The sequence below is a fragment of the Netta rufina genome, assembly GCF_964035555.1.
Source record: "Netta rufina genome assembly, chromosome: 11".
NCBI lineage: Eukaryota > Metazoa > Chordata > Aves > Anseriformes > Anatidae > Netta > Netta rufina.
The window spans coordinates 10838431-10861159 of record NC_140134.1 but is presented as its reverse complement, the minus strand read 5'-3'; the positions used below and the strand labels follow the sequence as shown (position 1 = coordinate 10861159).

General features: G+C 46.5%; 1 protein-coding gene across 3 annotated transcripts in view; it reads left to right on the top strand.

Annotated features, from left to right (window-relative positions):
- The first annotated feature begins 15977 nt into the window (after window positions 1-15977).
- NEO1 (neogenin 1) overlaps window positions 15978-22729 on the top strand; it is a 184930-nt gene continuing 178178 nt past the window's right edge. For all 3 annotated transcript variants that reach the window (XM_084293686.1, XM_084293685.1, XM_084293687.1), the window contains exon 1: window positions 15978-16263. In XM_084293686.1, the coding sequence (XP_084149812.1) occupies window positions 16131-16263 (133 nt within the window). In that variant the 5' untranslated portion in view covers window positions 15978-16130. The remainder of the gene's footprint in view (window positions 16264-22729) is intronic.

Here is a 22729-nt window from a genome sequence, read left to right as displayed (position 1 = left end):
TTTAGTATGCCTGTTATGCTGTTCTCAAGGCCACACAAAGGAGGAGGAATGGTGTGAGGCCATATAAATCAGGGTTTGTTATAGTGAAGTCAAACACAACTGCACCATGGGGTGTTAATAGTGAGCAGGCAAGAAGTCAAAAGCAAGTCAGAACCAACTAACAAAAGCCACAAAGCTAATCTGTCTGGTTCTTGATGCTTCGCAAAAGTGCAGCGTCTGCATGCTCATGTTCTGTTCTAGAAGGAGCTTGGGGTGTTAGACTGATCCATATCACCTTTTCAAAGTGCTCCAGTAATTGGATGAGTATGTTTGGTGTAACATCTTTGGCTCTCAATTTCTCCCATCGGGGAAGATCTAAAAATGAAGCTACGTGAGCACATCGCTAGGCCAAGTCTTCTCGTACTTACTAGCACCAGGCTCACTCCACTGAATGAGCTCAGCTGAAACGCTGGTGAGGACAAGCAGGCCCCTGGACACGTGGTAAGGGACCTGCTGGACTGCACTTCCTTTGAGTAGTGCATCGTTGTGTGGAGGAAGAAATCTGCCAGTCTTTGTGCATGCAAATAAGAGTTTCCTCCTTTCCAAGCAGTGCTTTGTGGGCAGAGTGGAGGGCGGCCAAGAAAATTTAACTATATGGAGAGGTACAAAAAACCTTCTAGCGCACAGCTGAAGTGAAGGCTCTCAAGCAGTGTTTCCTGTATGCTTGAGGACAGAGATACCACACGCACCAGCCCCTTTCTTTAGAAAGCTTTGTCTTCAACACGGCTGCTGCCGTAGGCCCGATGTTGCATCTCATAGTCAGGTCCTCACAGAATGGGATTTCTGCCCTGGGCCTTATTCTCCAGAGCAATGGTCCTGGTGGCCTCTCCTTACGTGCAGATCATTTATGTGTAGGTTCATTGTGGGTTAAATCCTGGGGCTTTTAGTCCACTGAGTTCCTCTTGAAGCCCATGAGAAGTGCTGGAACAAAAAGCGGATGAGGATCTTGGTGCACAGCCTTTGGCGAAGGTGCCAGTGCATATGTGTTTCCCTCTGCCTCAGTCCCGTAGTATAGGAGCACTTCAGGTATTTGGAGGTCTCCCTTCACTCTTTCCTTCACCTGCTCTTGCTAAGACTCAGGGCTGCGTGCTGGACTACGAAGCTGGAAGGCAGGTGTGGAGCTCGCTTTGGCACTGCCGCACATGGAGTGTATGCGGGGGGCACATCTGTCTCTTCCAGAATGGCTGTGCCATCCCTGCAGCATCCCAAATACCTCAGAGCCCAGAAGAGAAACTGTGCCCCAACCTCCTGAAAAGTACTGAGCTGTCAAGCCAAAAAGGAGCTGTTAGTGCTTTAAAATGGGCCACGAGGCTTCTTTCTTACAGACCGAATTCAAGACAGTGGAAAGTTGGAGGGATTGAATGTAGCTTGTGGGCCGGGATCGTGGATGATCGCATGAGTCCATTGGACAGACTGCAGACACGTGCGTGCACATGTGCCTGCAAGCACATAGCACTGTGGTTTCTGTATTAGTTTTTGTTATTTCTCAATATTCCCTTTAATATTTAATGTATTTATCTTGGTTGCTGGCAATTACAGCAGTGAGAGTGCTGACTCTGGTGTCCCTCTGGGACGTGACATTGGCTTGGGACAGCACAAGGCTTTCCGGTGGGTCTGCGAAAAATGTTCTGTCCTTTACCACCAACTCCGAGAACATTCCTGGCTCCTCTGATAACATCCTTAACTGCAGCACTGACATAAAGAATTTCATGTAAGAGCGACCTGACACTTTCAAACTTTCTTTATTTTCCAGGAGTTCTGGGTCTCTAGAGCCTATTTGTTGTAGCTCTTCCCAGCAAGAAGGACTTCAGCTGTCTCAGTCCCATACCTACAGTGTCTCTCCATTCCACAGATCATTTTTTTTGGAAAAAATTACATTTGGCAAGACTAGCAAGGAGGGAATGAGAGTGCAGACCAGGACAGTTTGGCATAACCGTGGTGCCCTGACACAGTTCTTTTGGAAGACAGAAACTGAAACAGGAAAGTGAATGTCCTGGTAGGGAGCAAGAGGTGGGTGAAGTCCAGGACGGGAACAACAGAGGGTGCTGCAGGGCACAGCTGAGCGGAGCTGACAGCTCTGGAAAGGGTGACACAGGAACGTGCCTCAGCTAAGGTGCAAGGGTGCAGTTTTGATCCGTGGAGGTGCTACACTGGTGACTGCAACGGTCATGGGGGAGCGATGGGTCAGGAAGGGCTGAAGTCCTTCAGCTGGAGAGTGCCAGGTATTGGCCAGTGCTGTTCACGTCTCCCTTTAAAATTAGGTCAAGCGGAGTCCAGATTTCTCCTGCTAAGCAGAACAGCTGTATTTAGGAAGCCGTGGCTGTCACGCAGCCAGCCTGGCTGTGGGAGCTGGGAGCGCTGGAGGGCAGAGGAGGGGACGCACTCAGACACAATCCATGTGCACACAGGTACCCTCCAGCTTGATGCACAATGCTGGATTTTGCCTTTGTGAACATTTGCCAATTATAACATATCATGTGCGTCAATAGTGCCTCTAACTTGCCTTAATACCTTTTTATGAGAATAAAATTTGTTCTTATATGGTGCTTTTCATGCTTGAGGCAGTTCAAAGCGCTTCGCTAAGCACAGTAATGAGTTAGATCTGGGGAGCGCAGTGATTGTGTAGGCAAATACAGGGACTATTATGTGCTCTGCAATAATTCACAGAGCCGCCTATGCTAGAAACTGTTTTATTTATTGAAGGGAGGAATGTTGGCTGGATCTCATGGTTGTCCTCTGGAAGATTTTAATGATCTTTAGCTTCCATACAGAAAGGCACCTCTGAGAAATGGGAGCCAAGAGACCTGGCTTGAGGAATGACACATCCAGCTATGCAGTGCTGCAGCTCCCGTGTCAGCTGAGGTGAGAGGCCCAAGTTTAGTTGCAGCCCTTGAACCTGAGATTTACCTTTCTCAAGCATTTTACATCTCTCTGAATCCTAGCAGTACCCTCAGGCTGTCTCTGCTACTTGATGTTCTCTTTTAGCTTACATTTAGTTATAAAATAAATGTGGTTTTTTTTTTTTTTTTTTGAGCGGGACCTTCCACCCCTAGGTCCTGAAGAGGGATTGACAAGTTTAACAAAGACCTTGTGGAACACCATGGAAGTATTGCAGTTCTCCACAGGAATAAAGGGAGATTTGATGCTAGATCCAAACATCTGAAGTGAAATTTGCACAGAATTTAGGCACATTAGTCCAAAGTCATGATCCTGAAAAACCTGCTCTCAGCGCTGCATGCTGCAGGGGCTGTCTATACATGGCAGACTCTTCATTTTCAGCATTTTAACTTCTTCCTCTGCACCAGACAGACCTTTCCTGCTGACTTACTGGCCAAACTGTTTCTGGGATTTCTCCATAAAATGTTTGGGTCAAAATGAACTGGTCTGATGGAAGAGGGCAGTAGCTGTTTCCGCTGTCCTGACTGTGCTGGTAATCATTACAGGTCCAGGGGGCTCTGGACATGTCTTGCAGGTGCTGTTATATTTTTTCTGCACTGTATGGGTGATGATGCAGCACATGTTCTCAGTGCCCAGTCTGGGGGAAGGACTGCAGGTCTTCATGACTGCCTTCTGCAGAGGAAGAGACAGCACGGGGTATGCAGGCTGCTCCCTCTGTTCCCTCTCCCTGGAGAGGTTTGCCATAGGGTGGCTTGGAGGAGAGCTTTATCCCAGAAACCGTGTGCATCACTGCAGAACACCATGTGCAATCCAATCCTCAAAGTAAATTAATGTATTTTTACATTTTCTAGAAGAAAGCCCCAGGAACCCTACCTAGCACATTGCCCTGAGATTTTGTGGGCATCTGCTGATGGCTGGGGAGCCCTTTCTGCTAGGTAGGCCTTGATGTTGGAAAATGTGCATTACCCACTTCTGCAGTGTTTCTCCAAAGGGAGCCAGCTTTTTCTCACTGCTGTATGATTACAGAAGCCTAATTAAGAGAGCAAGTGGAGTCAAACAGGAAGATGCTTCCCTCTAGGTGCTGTCTCAGCATACACGTCTTCAGAGGCTCGTTGCTTACACAGCGAACTGGCCTGTGCAGCTTCATGCTTTTGGGCTGTTTGAGTGTATTCAGCCTACAAGAGCGTTTGCCATCAGGGTGTTTGGTGTCTCCTTTGTACACTGCCTCAGTATTACACAGCAGAACAGTTTAAGACAGTTTCTTTGGCCATTGTGATACCAGGAAGCATCCTGTCTTCGAGGACAGCCTTGAAACTCCTCCTGAAGCTCCTATGAGGCCACTTACGCTGCACCTCCTGTGAACAAAGAGGATTTGCATGACTTTTCACATCTCCTGCCTGCCCAGTGATTTGTGGGTTAACTGTGAATAACAGTCATTACCTCTCTGGAGCTCAGGGCACCCAGGGTTTCAGACTGCACTGCAGACAGGGCAACCCTGCTGACATGAATGGAGCTGGTCAATTGGGAATGTAAACAGAGTCTGACTTATTATTGAATTAACTTCCTAGCAATCGTAGGGTAAGGATAGAAAGGTATCACTTCAGGCTCCGCTGGAATGGTATGGGGGTTAGTACCTTGAATTGTCCAGAGCAAGACTACACCCGGCTCAGACTGTAAGTAAAGACTAATAATATCTCTAATTGAAACCAGACGAAACATTTGAGCAGTCAGCCTACAAGTGCTTCACAAAAAACGGAAAGCAAATGCTTTTTGTATAAGCATTAATCTTTGTGCCTCACTGGGGTCATAAGTGCTAGTAAGAGTGCAAGGAGAGAATTCAGCTTGGTCAGCACTGGTCTGTAAAGATCTATGTCCAGTTTTGCACTTAGTTCTGTTTATCTGGGGCTATTAATTAGCTCCTTTCAGTTTCCCTGTGAGGATCTGTATGTTAGATCTAGGGAATGCTCTTGCACATAAAGATCTGTCATTGATTGCTTGGGCAGCTAAATTGGGTAGACAGTTCACTGCTCAAAGGTATCTTAACTTTGCATCCTTTTCTGCTAGGGCAGGAATACTGGGGATGACTTCAATCTTTTTGTAATCTCCTTGTACACATTGCTTTTCTAATTTCATGCCTAGGTATGGCATTTCCATTACAAAGGAGTTTTGTTGGTTGAGCTCTGCTGGTCTGGGTCTTTCAAAAGCTGATCAGAGCCTTTGGTCATGTGCTTCTACTCTTTTGCCGCAGAACAAAACATCATCTACACAGATCCTAGGCTATCAAAGCCCATGAAACAGTTCAAGTGCCAAACACAACCCAAATGGCTGCCTGAGAAAATTATGTCTCCCATAGGGGCTGTTGAATATGCACAAACGTATGCTCTGTTTTCCTAACGTGTCTGTCAGAACCCTGCTGATGCCTCCAGCAGAGAAAAATATTTGGCAGAGTCCGTTTCCCCCAAAACCTTACTCCTTGCAGGAAACAGATTTTTTTTTTTCCTATGTATTTATTTGTGCTTAACTGTAATCACAAAGGGTTATGTTTTTCCCCTTTCTCTGGTGACCCACGAGCGTCCACTTGCTGTCAGTTCTGCATTTCCTCTTATCTTTCACAGAGCTGTGAGCCTTTTCACCCTTTCCTCTAATGCCTGCTGTATTCCACGTGAGAATTTTATGTAGGATGTGGGCTTTATGATGGGTGAGCTCTATTTAGGTTTATTCAGCATCCTGTGCAGGCTTCCCTGTTTAAAAAAAACAAACTCACTATTGTTCAGGTGCTCTGATGGTGTTTTTCTAATGTAAACAAGGCTTCTCAACACAGCTGTATAGGCTAATTTTTCAGGCTATCTCTTGCTGTCTGTTGGTTCCCCGTACATTTAACATTGGATTAATTTAGTTGAAAGATTCCCTCTCTAAGTGCTGACTTTGAGCAGTTTCACTCACTTCTGACCATTTTCAGGAGTCTGCTTGTAGCTTTTCTTTTAGAGCTAATTACTGCTGTTCCTAGCACTGTGTAAATTGCCGTACAACTTATAATTAATTAACATCCCTTTATCTTTCAGGCTGGGGATTCCTCACCTGTGTCACCCAACCCACTCTGGGACCATGAAGTACTCCAAATGGGGATTTTGTCCACGCTGACTGCTGCGTGGGCATTCACATGTTCTTGATGTTATCACTTGAGTTCCCCTTTCTTTTTCCGAAGATGGGGACTGGTTTCTGTTGCTCACCCCACTGCCCTGTTCCATTGCCTGTATTTTTTTGCAAACTGCTTCTGAATGCTGCAGACCTTTATCTTACTCCGCTCTGTTGCAGACTTTCAGATTTTTGGGCCTGCCTTCTCTCAGTCAGTGTTAGAGTAGACACAGTGACTTTCCAGTGCTGTTTTAACAGATTGGTTCACTAACCTCAGACCCGTGGTTTGAAAGGTGGTCTCCAAGTCAGCCGCTGGCAGTGCAACAGATCCAGTACTGGGCTTACTGTTGCTCATGGTAATTGTGAGTCAACAATCTCCTTTGAAGTGGTTTGTTCCAAAACCCAGTCAGGATCTGGTTTATCATTTGATGGTTTATCATTCTGTGCTCAGTCATTCTTTACATACATCAAACCTGTTATTTTTAGGTGAAGTGCAAGATTTCTTACATATGTCACTTCTAAAACAGTCCGTATTGTACACCTGCATCAGCTGAAAATCAGAAAAGCCTTTCCTGCATCCGAACTGGCTGGAGCCAGGAACAAGACTAACTGCTTCATCTGCCTGGTTTGGAAATTGCTCACAGTGAGGAATTTGCCTCACACGGTGTTGCAGTTCTCACTGCTCGCTTCCTGCAGCAGGAGCCTCGGCACAGCATTTGCTTCTTCAGGAGTCTTCTGGGGGCACTGTACCCCCGCGGGCTATTACATTTGTCAGAAACTGTATGTAACACTTTAAAAAAAAAAAAAGAGAGAGAGAGAGAATAAGAAACTGGGAGTATTATGTCTTTTTTTTTTTTTTCCTCCTGATATTTTCTTCGGTATGTTTTTGCAGCTTTATTTTTAAGCTAAGGATTACACATGAGCTCTGCTCTTTAGTAAAAACACACATTAACACCAGTAGTAGCAGTAAAAATCAGAAGTGTGTCAGTAATACTGTGTCTTCTCCCACGCTGTCTTCTCCAAAAGTAACACTTCCTAGAGTGACCTGGCAGCAGGAGAAGTATTGGCTCACGGCAGATATTGTGACGACAACCCCAGAATGACCCGGTGACTGTTACCTGCTATCTGGTGAGTGGCTCAAGGTCAGAAGGAAAAAGCTGGACTACCATTTGAGAGGGTGGCTTAGACAAAACTAACAGATCGTGAAGCAAGCAGCAGCCTGAAAGAAGGCTTTGGAGGCAGATTGCAGCCATTTGGGGCTAGAAAAACATTAGATTCGTGAGAAAGCTTTTCTTCCTCTGTCAAATATATCTTATTTGTTACCTGCCTCAGAGGGCTCACATCTGAAAAATGCCATTTCTTTTCTTCCTGGAATGTAAATGTTCATTCTAGATGGTATAGACATAAACCTCAATTTCTCTTCAGCCCTCAATGGAGGTTTTTGAATGTGGAATGAGTCTTTTTGAGAAATGGATTTCTTGGTGAATAAAGCTCTTCTGTACTTTCAGAAATGAAGGGTGCTTCTGATAGCCTTCACCTCTTTTCTCTACTATTTCTCCTTTTTTAGCAATGTGAGTTTGTTCCAAACATCTGAATTCTCACTGGTCTTTGGGAGTGATGCTTTTTAGCTGAATGCCTTTGTGAGTGTGAAGGCATTTTGCTTTTACACAAAATGTGTGCTACCTGCATAGCGTAAGAATATTTTCCTCCCAGGCTACCTTGCCAACACGTACCTCACACTACACTGAAGGAGGACATGCCATTTCAACCTTCGGTCCTTCTCAGAACATCCTCCTTCCCAGAAATGTGCGTCAGTGGAGGGGGAAGTAGGTGGTGCGACAGCCTGGGCAACATTTTCTTACAGTGTAGCGCTACCTTCTTGCTAGGAAGTGACTTAGCACCTTCACCTCTTCCGGGGCAAGGCAGTTGACTGCCAATGGGCAGTGATTTTCCAAAACCACTGATCTCTGTTGGTATGAACTAGTAACCTCATTTAGTTTTCTGCAGTTCCCACTGCTCCCTTTAAGTGTTTCTGAATGTCTTTGTGTCTCTCTTGGACACAAAGTCGCATTCTGACCTCTTTGAAACTCATTTCATATTTCTTAGAATCAATAGACTTCAAATGCAGTAGCAGGAATACCAACTAGTCAATAAGTGCAGTCAAGTTATGTTAGAAGTAAAAGCAATGTGTTGTAAGGGCAACATTTTCCTAAGGAACTGCTATTCGGGCATATTTGTTGTTTCAATTAGTCTGATTTAGTGGCTCAGTCAGGGGGCTGCAGCCTGTAGCACTCAGACTGTAATTTGATTTCTAAAGCTGCCGTTCAGGTACTAAGGAAATCAAAGTGTGTGGTAAAACCACATCGTGACAGCAGACGTACAGCCCCTGATGTGCTTAACGTGCTGTGGATCTGTCAGGAAGATACAAGGGTTCACGGCACGATCACCCGCATTTCGTACCCCATCAGAGGTGCATGTTTTGCTCTCCTGGCTTTGATCACTGCTCCCCTGGGAGGAGCATGGAGCGGTGGCAGAATGGTGGTGTTTTTCCAGAACTGTTGCCCTGAAGGGATATTTAAACAAAAAAAAGAAAGTAAAATTAACGTGTGTGAAAAGTGCCAGATTGACAGCCTTAGCGAGTAAAACACTTTACCTATTTGAAGGCTACCCACGTTTTATCTGCTCGAGCTGTCAGTGCAGTACCACTCCTTAGCGTGAAATGTTTATTATTTTTTTTAAAGCTGTCCCTTGTTTCTCCAAATTGCTCAGTCCTGCATCTGAGAAAGATTCAGGCAGTACTAATGGGGGTAAGAAGCCGGACTTCTGAAATCTAGGAAGAAACACTGGCAAATCTGCCCTGCTTTTGGAGATACTTGAAATTTGCAGGAGGCTAGAAACGATTTTACAATAAAATTTATGCAGAATGTTTCAAGGCGTAGCTCTGCTTTCAAACTAGAAACTGCTGGGAACAGGAGCTTGTTTCTTAGCAAATCAGGGCTGTATCGCTGCTGTTACTCTGCAAAGAGACTTGCTCGCTCTCCTCCACGAGCTACGTAACCGAGCTTTTGTCTGGACTTTTGCAGCATGCTCAGGTGCTGCAGCATGACTCCCTGCCTTTCGTGGCAGGAAGGTGCAACATTTGATTCTTGCCTATAGAAATAACACAAAGTTTGAATCTGAACACCTCAAATATTCCAGCCGAGTCCAGTTTAAAGCTACCATCGTCATAGCCAGAAACTGAGCTCTGTCCTAAGGGTGGGCATGTGTCCCCTGTGGGGTCACCACGTTCAGTGCTCACAGATCCTGGGGCAGGAGGTCACTGACAAAAGACGAGTCCTCCGTGAGAAATAACGAAGCCCAATACAATATCTCTTCCATAAAATGTCCATTACATTTTTAGGAAATGCCTTCACAGAATTTCAAAGAGTGATGAGATTTTGAGTAGCATTCTAACAGAAGGGAGGCGACCCCAAACTTTAAAGGGATACCTGCTAAGCATATGAATAAGGTAGTTGCTCATTACTAACAGGACTCTGTCCCAGTCCAGATCTGCGGTCTGGATGTCAGTATTCTTACCTGTTTCTGCACATCTATCTTCACTATATTGTATTAGTGGTGTGTGCCATTGTTCCCGAACTGTTAAAATCGTGGGCTGAGGTAATTTTGTTTTTATTTACTGTACTGTCACAAGGCTCTACTAACTGCTATTCTTCAGTTTCTGTGGTTTAAGATGGGAGTACTTCAGTCAGTATTTTCCAACAGGAGCCTTTATATCAATATCTTTCCTTCAGTTTTAAAGATCTGAAGCAGGAGTGTGAGATACAACCCAGCCATGACTGACCTATAGTAGCACCAGACACTTATGGGAGCTGCAGGTATTGATGCAGCAGTGCAATCTGTCTAGTTTCAAGTTTTGTCATAGAATCACAGAATGGTTTGAGTTGGAAGGGATCTTAAAGATATCTAATTCCAACCCCCCTGCCGTGGGCAGGGACACCTCCCTCTAGGCCAGCTTGCTCAAAGCCCCATCCAACCTGGCCTTAAACACTTCCAGGGATGGGGCACCCACAGCTTCTTTGGGCAAAATGCTTGAGACTTGCTCATCTGACTCCTGCTGACCCGTTTGCTTCCCATGCAGGTAACGCGGCTGCTTCTCTGCTTCCTGGACTCCACAAACCAAAGGCAGTTGATCAGCCCCTGGGCAGTGGATGGGTCCCAGAGCCGGAGAGTTTCTCTTCCTGTTGTTTTTAGCCTTTCTACTTTTTTCCTCTCTGTTTTGAATTGCTCTCAGACCACTGCAGTCTCACTTCCCCACCTTTCCCGGCACAGAGACAAGGAGAAAATGTGGTAGGATTTACATGGCATTGAAAGACTAGGACTCAAAGAGATGTGAAATTTGTCTTTGTGGTGGACCTGCTGGACTACCTTCAGTGATTCATAACACCTTCTCTTGGTTCGGTTTTCCTCCTAACTTCTCTGAGGAAAGGACCTGATGTTATTGTGTGATCGTACGGTGTCTAATACAATAGGACCAACCTCAGGTAAGACCTTTAGGCACTCCCATTATACGAATGAGAACAAGATTGTTGGTGTCAGTAATTAACATTCTTGTGGGATTGTTGGAAATGCTTTGGGATAAACACCACCTGGAATCCTTGCCTGGCTTATGTGGTTTTTAAGCTGCAGAGGAGGTTGATCCTGTTCACAGGAGAGGGCATGGATTGTCTGTCTCTTCTCTTTCTGGGTGTGGAAAAAGTCTTTCAGTCCAAAGACATATTACAGCACCTCAGTGAGAAGTGGGATGCTGGAAAAGCAAGGGCATTGTCAGTGGGGAAGAAGAATGGAGGCTCAGTTATCAGCATGGCTCCACAAATGATCTCACCTGAGGACAAAGACTATATGACAATCACCAAAACAGGGAGAAAAACACCAAACTAAGTGTCGCTGATAACATTGTGAATGCCTGTGGCACGGTGTCATCCCATGACAAGCTTCCGGAGATGAAATCTGGCTCTGGTTCAATGGATGGCAAAACTCCCACTGACTGCAGTAACAACAGGCTTTCCCCTTGGGGTTGACTGCATTTCTCTGCTTTTGAATGCCCAGACAGCCGCATCCCACAGTGTTATGCACATTCTGATAACAAATAAATTATTCTTTAAAGCATGGATTGGATTCAGTAAGCCCTGCATTTTGGATTCTAGTTTCCCTCTATCTGCACCTGAAATCCCCGAATAAACAAACACTGGATTAGATCTAAACAGCAACTCTGCTCAGTAAACGAAGCCATTAAAAGCATTTCACACCAACTGCTCTGCTCCTATTTCAGACTCTGTTAAACACGGAGTCAAGCTAAGAAGCTCAGTCGTCCTTCTCAAACTTTCCAGGAGACTAACCGTAGTTATTGGAAGGTCTGCCTCCATTTGCCACCCTCTCTAGCTCCAAGTGAGGAGTCGGAATTGTCCAGCTGTTGACATCAGGAAGGACATAAATATGTGCTGGGGTTAGAGGCATTCTGGCAAATGGTCTGCTAACCTAGAATTTGCTCTGCAAAGTTGGGAGGATGACTTTTAACCTCTGAGCAGTTTGCAAAACCACATCAGTCACCAATATGAAAAAATAAAAAAAAATCTAGTCCCTGCTGAGTGATGAAGGAGAACAGACCTGGGCTCTGTGGTGCTGCAAGCAGTATGAAGACCAATGTAGGCATAAGCAAACTGGTTGCCAGAAGAAGTTTGTGGTTGTTGCTCATACCTCATACACCAGGGAGGCAGCACTAGAGATTAAATTTAAGGTGAGTACCTAATAGATGTGAATCTTAATGAGTCACGTCTTTGTGCTGCAGCTCCTTCTTACCCCAGAATTGCCTTAACCGGCTGTTTGAGGATGCCCAATAATGGGAAATTCTCTAGATAACAGTAAATTGGTATAACAGTTCTGTGCCACCTGACGTCCTGCTAAGCACTGGAGAAGCCATGGTCAGAAAAACGGACACAACTAGAGCACCACTGACCAGTCCAATCCTAATTTCATTGCTCTTCTTGTTGGCAACAGATAACCCAGTGCAATTTACAGCAGCCCTGAAGTGTACAGTAGTCCTCGGTGGAAGCCTCATGACTGGGAGTCACAAAAGGTCAGTGAAATTGTCTTTGTTCCATAACCTTGCTTCTGTGCCAAAAAGCAGTAGGTTGGTTTGCAGTAGGAAGCACCTCAAGCAAGAGAAAAAAAATTAATCACTGAAATTAAGGTCCTCCCTGGATCTCCCCTCCGGAGAGTATTCTCTGCCTCCGTTGATCATACTCAGACTCCCAGATAAGGCAGAATTTTAAATTAATAAAGGTACAATGTGAACATTTGAGTGACAGCATTAAATCTTGGCTGTAAGGCTTAGATATCTCCAAGAGGAGAAAAACTTTTCTCATTCAGTCATTTAGAAGTGGCTGAGGCAGATGAGGTAAACACAGTCTCCAGTTATTATAGAGCAATGCAGTCATTTATACGTGCATATTAGACATTTGCACCCTGAAGGTGTTTTTTTTTTTAATTTAAGAGTTTCAAAGTTAAGAGAAGCTAACATTAAGGTGGCCTGTGCAACTGTAATTTGTCCCCTTTTGTGCATTTGCATTATGATGCGCTATTTAATTGTAATTAGAGCACACGCTGTTCTTTCGACAGGTTCCCGGCCTCGCTCATTGTACAGAATAGCCTGTGCTCACTAAGTAATAATTTTATTTTCTCCTCGCTGTTCACTATGTGGCCCATGCTTTATTTACTGCACACCATTCAAATATTGTTCTGAAGACAGATTTATTCATTTCCTCCTGGGCTTTTGCATGGTACTCATCACTATGGTATCCAAGTGCTTCGCAAACTCTAATTCATTTTCTCAACTCTGTGTGAGAACTGGTATTACCCTTATTTTACAGATGAGGAATCTAGGCATACAGATGGAATAGTAAAAAATATCTTTTAATTTTAGATATCCAATTAGAAATACTCATGGCCTGATTTTGTCAGAAAATATAACATGTTAAAGCATCTAATTTAGTCAGAGTTGAATAAATTCTCATTTACTGTGGTTCTATCTGTAAGAGCTCTTCACTTCTGCAAATCAGACTTCAAAATGTCAAATCAGGCACCTAGGAAATGCAGGCTGCACAATTAATGTGAAGCCTCTGTTTTAAGCACTGTGCTTTGCTCTGCGCAGGAGTTTTGATGCTGAAGCCCCTTCCTGGAGCAGCAGTTGCCCACCTGAGCCACAGTGCTTTCTTTTCTTGCAGCTCCTTGCAAGGTACATAGCATACCTACATCTAATTTTTGTAGCAAATGAAGTAGAAGTTATTTAGGCACTTAATGTTGTTCCTTGACCTTGCTTCAGCATCAGAGCCAGGCATATCTGCTTGCATTGACAATCTGTATTCTGGTATTTCATAACTTGGGAGTGTTTTACTTTGCATCCCAACTAATGTTGTTTTAATGTAGTTTTCCATGTGCAATTCTCTCCCATGTAGAGATAACCTAAAAAAACCAGCAATTTAATCCTGCGTTGTTGTATTGATATCTATGTAGGCCATCAGCAATGTGGAAACTTATCCTAAATGAGGAAAGAAAGAATTTGGCTCTCCTGCATGTAGTCCAGCGCTGCAAGAGGATGCGGTACGTTCTCGGTGCATTTCAGACACTTGCTGCCAGTAGATGTGACAGTTTCCCTATGTTCTTCACTCCCATTCCCATTTTTCTCCCATTCCCAGTCTGTTTTCAAGTCTTCTCTCAGCTGGCTTCCAGACTCTTGCTCTTGAGCTTTGCTTTATCCCTCCCTCCAGGTAGACCCAGTTTCCCCTTCCAAGCCCCATTCCCTTTCACCGCCCTGGAGAACCTGTCTTTTCTCCAGACCCTTTGTGCCTGCCAACTTCCCCAACCCAGTTCTTGGCCCCACGGAGGAGCTTCCTGCTCACATTGCCTGAGAAGCAGGGAGAGGACTGGAAGGACGGGTTCCCTGCTCGCCCTGGGTACGTTCAGACTTGGCATGGTCCAGGGCAGCGGGGAACTGGAACTGCAGGTCCAGCTCTGCTCCCACAGCCTTGGCCTGCGACCGGCTCTGTGAGCATGAAACCGCTGGGGAATGTCACTGCCGAGCTCTGGTAAACCCCCACAGAGTGCAAATGGCATTTTTGGTAGGTTTTTACACAGAGGTTTTTGAGGAAGCATCTCTGACAAGGTGACTGTTCTCCTTTTCAGGCTCAAAGATATTTTTCAAAGGACATTTACCTCTGGCCTGACGGAAGGAATGACAGAAGACCTTTTTGAAGTTTGACCTGAGGTATGAATTTCAGACGCTTTCATTTCAGCACAATAGTTACTCTGGCATTATTAAAGGTGACTGAAGATGGGATTTTATGACAGGAATTGCTAACCAGCTTCGATAATAGTTACACTTCCAGAGCCACCTTTTAATCAGGGCTTCTTTTCTCAGTATAAACGATCACAGTTCATTGATGGTAATCCTTTTGGCATATCAACCATCAGCTTAACGTGGCAAGCATTAACGTGGAGAAAACCAAACATCCTTCTGAGGAGGTAATTATTCACCACTGTGAGAACGCTCCAGGATATTTTCAGTGGAGGACAAGCCTCCCGCTTCCTGACAGAAACACTGGACAAAATTATAAAATAATGAAGTAGGTTTCACAAAGAAAAACACTTTGGTATTAGCTGACGCTTTGCAGTCATGCTGGTGTTCAAGTAATCATGCACATCTCTGCATCTGTAGGTGCAGAAAGATTCACAGGTGCACAGGTGTGCTGTGTCAGGCTTCTGCCTTGCAGAAAAGCCTTTAAATGCACAAATCTGCAAATTCCGCTGCCTCAGGGCTCACTTCAGTGGAGCATCACCGGTGCCTGCATGGAGAGGGACACCCTTGCCAAATGGTAATCAAGGCAAATGACAAACTTTCCTGTAATCAGTCCTCAGCTCCTCAGCAGCAGTGTTAGGATGAGTGTTAAACCTGAAGGAACGATTTTAAGCGTGGGTTGTTTTTTGTGATAGAAGTGTACTTTTTGGGGAGATGTACCCAATTAGTTGTGTTTTGCTGTTGCAGTGCCCAAGGGGCATGGTTATTGCAGGGTTTCCGCACCACTTCTTGAGCCTCAGCGCTATGTAATTATGCACTGAAGGAGACGATTCAATTAGTCAATAATAAAACGAGGTGCAAGGATAGCGTACAGAGCGTAAAAATGTCATTTAGTGGGCAGCAGGCCATGATGGAAAATATATAAGGGTACACTTCAGATGATTAATGGAGGAGGAATGTATATTTATAGCTCTCATTGTGTCCTTTGTAAGGATACGCAATGCAACAGTCGGAATAAAACCGCCCGGTAACGATGCACCATCCAAAACAGTTTCGATTTGAATGGCAAATGCTGCCTGAAGCGAATTACCCCCGGGAGGGCGAAAACACGCATCGCCCGCCTTCACAAAGTTTATGAATCCGCGTTTATGAATCCTTTGATTCGTTGGGAAACACGCTCGTTCTGAAACACCGAGCCGCGCTCCCTGAGAGAACACAAGGTGCTGGGGGCTGCTGTGAGGAGGGGAAGGCGGCGCCATGGCGGGGTGCCCTCACGGCGCTGAGGGGGCCAACGGTCCTGAGGGGGGGGGGCGGAGGGGAGAGCGCGCGCACACCTGGCGCGCGATGGCGGGAAGGGGCGCGTGCGCCGCCGCCGCCTCCCGGGAGCGCGCGGGCGCATGCGCGCGGGGTGTGTGTGGTGTGCGGGGGGGGGCGGGGCCGCGAGGGGCGGGGCGGGGCGGGGCGGGGCGGGCGCCGCTGGGCTCCGTGCGCGGCAGTGGCCGGGAGCGGCCCCGGTCCGGGTTCGGGTCCGGCCCCGCCATGGAGTGAGCGCCGCGCTGCCGCCGCTGCCGCCCGCCTCCCTCAGCCCGGCTCTGCCCGGCTCGGCTCGGCTCGGCCCGGCTCGGCCCGGCTCGGCCCGGCCCCGCTCGGCGGGAGGTGCGGCCCCGCCGCCTCCTCGGGGCGCCGCGGCCCGGCGGGGAGCGGAGCGATGGCGGCGGGGAGAGCCCGGCGGCCCCTCGGCCCCCTGTGGCTCCTCGGCCCGCTGCGGCTCGGCCTCCTGCTGCTCGGCCAGCCCGGCCCGGCCGCCGCCTCCCGCAGCGGCTCCCCGAGCCCCCGCACAGGTACGGGGAGACACCGGGAGGAGGGAAGGGGGTGGGGGGGGGCGGTCGGTGAGGGGGGGGCGGCTCCTTCCCCGCCTTCCCGGCGCTGCTTCGGTTGCTGAATCCCTCTGGGCTCGGCTCGGTGCCGGTTCTGTTTGATTCCGTGCCCCGCCGCACTTGTCCGAGCGGGACGGGCTGAGGCGAGCGCCGGTAGAGGCCACTGCACGCCTCGGGAAAGCGGCTCCTGGCCGCCTGTCCCTGCTGTCCCTCTGTCCTCCTGTCTGTCCGCCCTCCTGTCCCTCTGTCCGTCCCTCTGTCCGGCCGTGCCCGCAGCCCGGCACCTGCACGGGGAGCCCCCTTCTCCGGGCGCCGCTCGCACCTTTCCCCATTGTTGCCTTTGCCCATCCGCTAGCGGAGCGGGCGGCTTCGCTGCCTCCCAAAAAATCAAACCAACCACAAAATGAATAAACCCGAGGAAAGGCAGCCCCGTAACAGCGTCCAGATGAAGCGTGGCGTGCGTGTGAGGCTGCCCTGCGGAAAGGCCTCCGCGACAGGGAGAGCTGGGCATGGCACGGGGGCATCCGCGGGCTGCAAAACGAAGCCGTGGAAAAACTTTCCTTTTTCCCCCTCTCTTGTCAGCGATGGAATAGGAGAAAGATAGAAAAAAATCTTGCATGTTGAACGCTCGGATTTTTTTTTTTTTTAATATTTCCCTGTGGATTGAACGCTGGTGTGTGGAAGGCAAGCCCTGCGTAAGTGGACCCTGGAGCAAACCCAAGTGGTGGTTCAACGAGCGGCTCTCGGCAACTTGGCGCGAGCGCGGCCGCGCCGTGCTGCTGGCGGTGAGCTGGGGCTGTCCTGCTGCACATCACGCCAGGCAGAACCGCGCGTGCTAGTTCTCAGCTCAGGCACTACTGATGTAATCGCCTGTGCTGACTCCTGTTGACAGGGAATGTATTTATTTAACCTCTCACATAGCGCGAGCTTTGCCGATTCCAGCTCTGAAGACTTCTATTCGTTTTCCTTTTGAAAAAGAAAAAAACACCAACAACATTATACTTAGGTTCCAAGATCTCTGTGTAATAGATAAGTTACTGTTTTGATGTGTAAAATCTTACCATGTGACAATTCTGTTTCAGTATTTATTGCTCTGCTGACAGCTCGCTGCAGTTATAGTCATGTCGGGTGCTTTTTGCTACTTATAAAAAAAAAAATCCTTTCTGTTTTGAGAACATCAAACTGATAGGTGACGCTTTATCTGTTGCAGCTAAATAGGTGAGTTAAGTCAGCCAAGGGGGAGTAGCACGCAGAAACACAAAATAAAGCATTCATTGAAGCTGACTGTTTCTCAGAGTGGCAATTTGGAAGCATCAGCGTGGAAACGCTGGAAGTTCAGCGCACCCCTGCTGCCTCCTCTCTCTCTCTCTTTTGTGGAATGTGCTTTTCTGCCCCGTCGATGTGCTGCCCCGTTCCACCCGCAGTAAGGACCAGGAGGCAGGGTTTGCCTGACCCTGAGCTCTTCAGAGGGAGTCACTGGAGGGGGAGAGCCTTTCTTGGTTCTTTGTCTCGATGAAGACGTGAGATGCTTCGTGCGCAGCGGATGAACTCCAGCCTAATTTGCACTAGCTCCCACCTGATAATTAGTATTTTTTTCTTAAACGCGGGGTGTTCCCTGTATGCTCCTGTTTGGCAGGTGGGAGAGGCGCATTCGAGTCCCTCCCTGCTGGTGGAAGAGGGAATCGGACACAGATGTTCCACGTCACGCACAAAGCGCTCCCTTTGTGCTGGGGGTGCAGGGGTGACAGCGCTGTCGGGGGGCCTGGCGCGGGGCTCCAGCTCTTGGGCGAGCGCTGAGCGGTCGCGGTGAGGTGTGTGGGGCTGGGGAGGACGCGTGGCCTCTCGGGGCAGGTTCAGATGTGGCGCTCATCTCAAAGCTCCGGTGGCTTTTGCTATGTCCCAAAGGAACAGATTCCTCTTTCTGAGCCTTTTGGTGTTGATAAAAATGACACAAAAGCGCAGAAGTTGGAGGTTTGGAAGCCTGCGTTCTTTGTATAGAGCCCCTAATGTTTGAATGATGTTTGAGCCCATCTGTAAATAGGCAGTTGTTGCTCTCTGAAGAAGGAAAGAGCGTAGCTGAATTATTTAAGGAAAAAACCACCTGTGTAACTGCAAGCATTTGTTTGCGCATCTAGGAGCTTGAGTCTGTTTCCCAGTCTATCTGTTTGCTTTGTATATAAGACGAAATGAGTCCTTATTTCAGAATTAGGACAGTTATTCACTTGCAGAGTAAACCCCCCAAAATCCATGTTAAGGAACAAGCATCAACTAGCTAAATCCTGCCTCTTGTAACTGAAACTGACTTGAGGTGAATGTGACAACTTTGATCTATACAGGATTACATTATTAAGAATGAAATTGAAGTTGGTGTCGATTTTAATTTTTAATGGAGAAGCTATGGTAAAATATATGCCCTATTAAGATTGCAGATGAGATTATTCTGAAGCAGGAAATTTGTTCCTTCTCTCCCTGATATTGTCGAAATCCTTGGAATCGGTGCGTATTGCGCTGGTAAAGGACAAACTGGCAGTTTAGAAAGTCCATAATGAAATGTGGTTTGGAGTTGGTAATCGAGGATGCACAGGGCTCCCTCAACTTAACGGGTGCTCAGGCATGTGTTGGTGGCAGGCTCTGAAACGGGCACCGCGGGCACTGCTGCAGGACGTGGGAGCAGCGGAAGGAAAGCTGGAGGAAGCGGGAGCATAGATGTTTGGGGTTCCTGAGAAACGGGAGTCCTAATTCATTCCTGATCTGCGTGTGTTTCTTGATTATCTCTAAATATATCCCGAGCTAAGAATAGAGACAAATATTCAGGTCTCCATTACGCCCCGTCAGCGCAGGTCCCCAGCTGATTTCCCCGCTGGATGTAAACGCGGCGTGTGTCAGCCTTGCTTGTCCTGGCTGCTGGGTGCGATCGAATACGAGCAGTTTGATTGCTTGTAGCTGCCGGGATGTGCACGCACCACCACTGCTGATTACACGCAGGTGTGAGCAGGTTGGGTAAGGGGCTCTGCTGTCTCTAGCTATCGTCCCGCTAACTTCTTACAGGTGAAGTAAGATAATTACACACTGCAGCTTCTCTTCATGTAAATACGTGTTTGTTTCTTCCTGATGATAGTGGCCTTCTCGTTTGTAAGACTTCAGGCCTTCAAGAGGAGATCCTCAGAGAGATGTGAGAACTACGTGGGCATATTTTTAAATAACTGGCTGCCCTCTGTGAGGTATTCCGGCCTACAGTTCCCACTCACTTTCCCTTCTGTTTGTTTTAATTTGAAGGAGAGGAGGGTGATAAGGAGCGAGCATGGAAATGGAGTGGGAGTTTAAGAAAACTGCACAAAGAGCAAGATGATATGTTTGTTAACCTTTACTTTCAAGCCATAAAAGCATATGACTTGTGCAGCATCAGCCTGAGCGTCGTAAAAGGGTGAAAGCAGATTGGTGCACTGTCTCTAGCTTGGCATGGCAGTCATGTTCTGTACAAAACAGATGCCAATGTGTTCGTAGCTCATTTTTATTAGGAAGCAGTAGGACCTGTAAAGTGTCACTTTGTCTAGTCTAGGAGGAGGAATGCCTGGAGTTCTGCTTAATAACTGGTGCCGCTTGTTTCCCGTGAGGAACCTGCTTCCACAAGTCAGCGAGTGGAAGAGAGGCCTTGCATGACTTCCATTTCCAGGTGAACCCCGGAGCTGCTGCAGGCTGTCTTGCTGAATCCGGGCTCCGTTCCTGGAACGGGAAACGTCATGCTCCGGGGATATCGATCTTCAGGAAGGGCACGCCAGTTCTTAATAGAGAAAATGTCTCGGTGCTGTGGAAACAACAGTAATATTTTACTGATTGGATGGTATTGATTTAGTTCTCCAGTTAAATTGCTAAGATGAAAGTGGTAATCCTGATTAATTCCATATAAATAAGTGAGCCCAATTTGTACGTGCATCGTTGCAGACTTCCGTAGGAAATTGTTAGATGCTCTTAATTCCAAGTGTTTTTTACTATGTAGTATTCAAGCTAGGGAGCATATCTTAATTCTACAAAATAAACAGACTATCGATTTATGATAAGCTTTTTTTTTTTTTTTAATTATTAGCTTAAAAAAAGTCTTTTAAAAAAACACAAACCCCAGAACTCTAAAGCTGCCCCTACCAAAGGGAGAGAAGGAATTAGCAGCCTTGTGCTAACAAATTTCCTGGGAGTTTGGACAATTCCCTGGAGTGTGTGACAACCATGAGATGTTTGAGTTGTGTTGAAAGTGGAGAGATTTAATATCTAATTTTAATAAAAATGACTCGGTGCCTCTTTAGCAATCCAAGTAAGAATTAAATACTATAAAGCAAGATGCGTTTTCTGTACACTGTTAATAAGCATCACTCTACTCATTGCTTCTGGACATTTGGGACACTGGAAGTGGTTGGAGCTGAACACGGTTGGTCTGAGTGGGGGTCAGGCTCGGTTCGAGTGTTCCTTGATTTTATTACCGTTAGAGAAAGCTCGTGGTCAGAAAACAGCTCCCTTATTACGAGAACAGCCCACGTTCACTCTCTGGTTTCTCTTGTGAGGCTTGTGTGGAACAGGGGCTTGTGTTTTCTGCTGGTCTCTGATTCTCACGGTCTGTCTTTGAGCTTTCCTGGTTCAGCCTCAGCTTTCTGTTGTGAAGTTAGCAAGACTGAGTGTGGCGTTCTTAGGGAAGAGCGTACTGTTAATTTATGATGTGGCTGTTTTACTCCTCCTGTTCCGTGGGTGTTCTTGTTCTCACAGCTAGTGAGATTTTCTCTTGAGTTGTTAAGTTGATCTAGCGATAGTGAATTGCATGTTGGAGAGAGCTTTTCTTTAAAATGTGCTCTTCTGCATATATTAGCAGTGAATTTTCTTTGCCACGAAGTAGTTTGAGCAGCTGACTCGATACTGGATACCATTGAAGAAATTCACGTGCTCTGCTTGGGCTGAATTTCTTCATTTGCGAATTTTCATCTGTTGATCTTGGTGCACTGGGTAAGTGTTAGCTCATATGAATGACTTCTTTCTAATCAGCGTGAGTTCTGATGAATCAAGCGTAGAAGCTTGATAATTCTAATTAATAAGCATCCTCCAGTCATATAGTTTTGTCCAGAGGTCTTTTAAACATGGAAAAACACCTGTGTGACTAAATTGCCCCCTGCTTCGTCTGTTCACAGAACTTGAAATGCAGCTGCCCTTCCTAGTTCGGTTAGGTGAGATTTCAATTTGCTTGTTACCCCATACAGCAGTGAATCCTGTTGGGTTTTGTTAATGTTTTTCTACTATTACCTTCAAAAACCCAAACCAAAACAATAACATCAACGTAAAGCCCCTGAGCATTAACTATTTTGTCATTTATCTGCTACAGAAGCTTAGAAAGTGTGCTAATTTGTGAAGGTGGCTGAGCTGCTTTCTCCAGGTCCACCAAATGTTTCAGCCCTTCCGATTGTGTGATGTACTTTTATTTTGTGCTGATGGGAGAGCCATGCTAAAGAAATCCCTTGCGTATGCTTTACTGTCACTGAAGACCTGAATTTCGTTTTGTTTAACGTGACTAGGAATTTGTATCTTTCTGTACTTCTACCACCTGCTCCCATAAAACTCCATTTCTCCTGATATTCTTCTTGCCTATAATACTTCATATCCTTCTGTTGGGTTTCACTGGGCTTGGATTTATACTTGGTGGGTGTCTCTCTATTGGACTTCCCCACCTGTTCCTGTATTTTTCTCTTTTGCTTACAAGTATGGACAACTTCTGAGTTTTGCTTCTAGCTTTCTGTCATTACGTGCGTGGGGGGTTTCAATGTTTTACCTTCATGTTTTTATTTGATGTCTTTCTTACATGTCTTGAAGCTGTCACACTCTGTGACAATTGGTCGAAGGGCATGTCAGTAGCCAGCTCGGTTGTCTTCCATTATTGTTTCAGTTAGATAAATTTATCCTGTTTGATGTGCTTTTAACATTTTTTGACATGTGTCTAACGTTGCTGTTGACCTAGGGATGAATAATGCGATGCTGCTAGCATGGGCATGGTGTGCTGCAGTTGGAGGTTTGTACCCACGTAGGTGTAACTGGTGACTCTTGCCAATTAAAATATTTAACTTAGGCTTACAATTTTGAAGAGATAATCTGCTTTGCTGCAGCTTCACTGCATTTAATGTTCTGCGTGTAGTTTACAGCCAGGTCATGATGAGTGCTGCTTTTCTATGAAATTTGGCTTTCCTTAGTGTTTTCTTCACTAAGAGATCCTGAGCCAGAGCTTGTGTCCATCTTTATTTGCATCTGTAAATATGTGCTGTGTTATGTCTGTGATACAGCACTTCACAGTATGCTGGCTTGGGTGTAGAAACTGCATCTCATCGTTTCGACCACGCTGATTTCTTTGCCCTTCCTTGTGACAGAGGCACCTTCGTGTTACTGACACTGCTGCCAGCTGCTC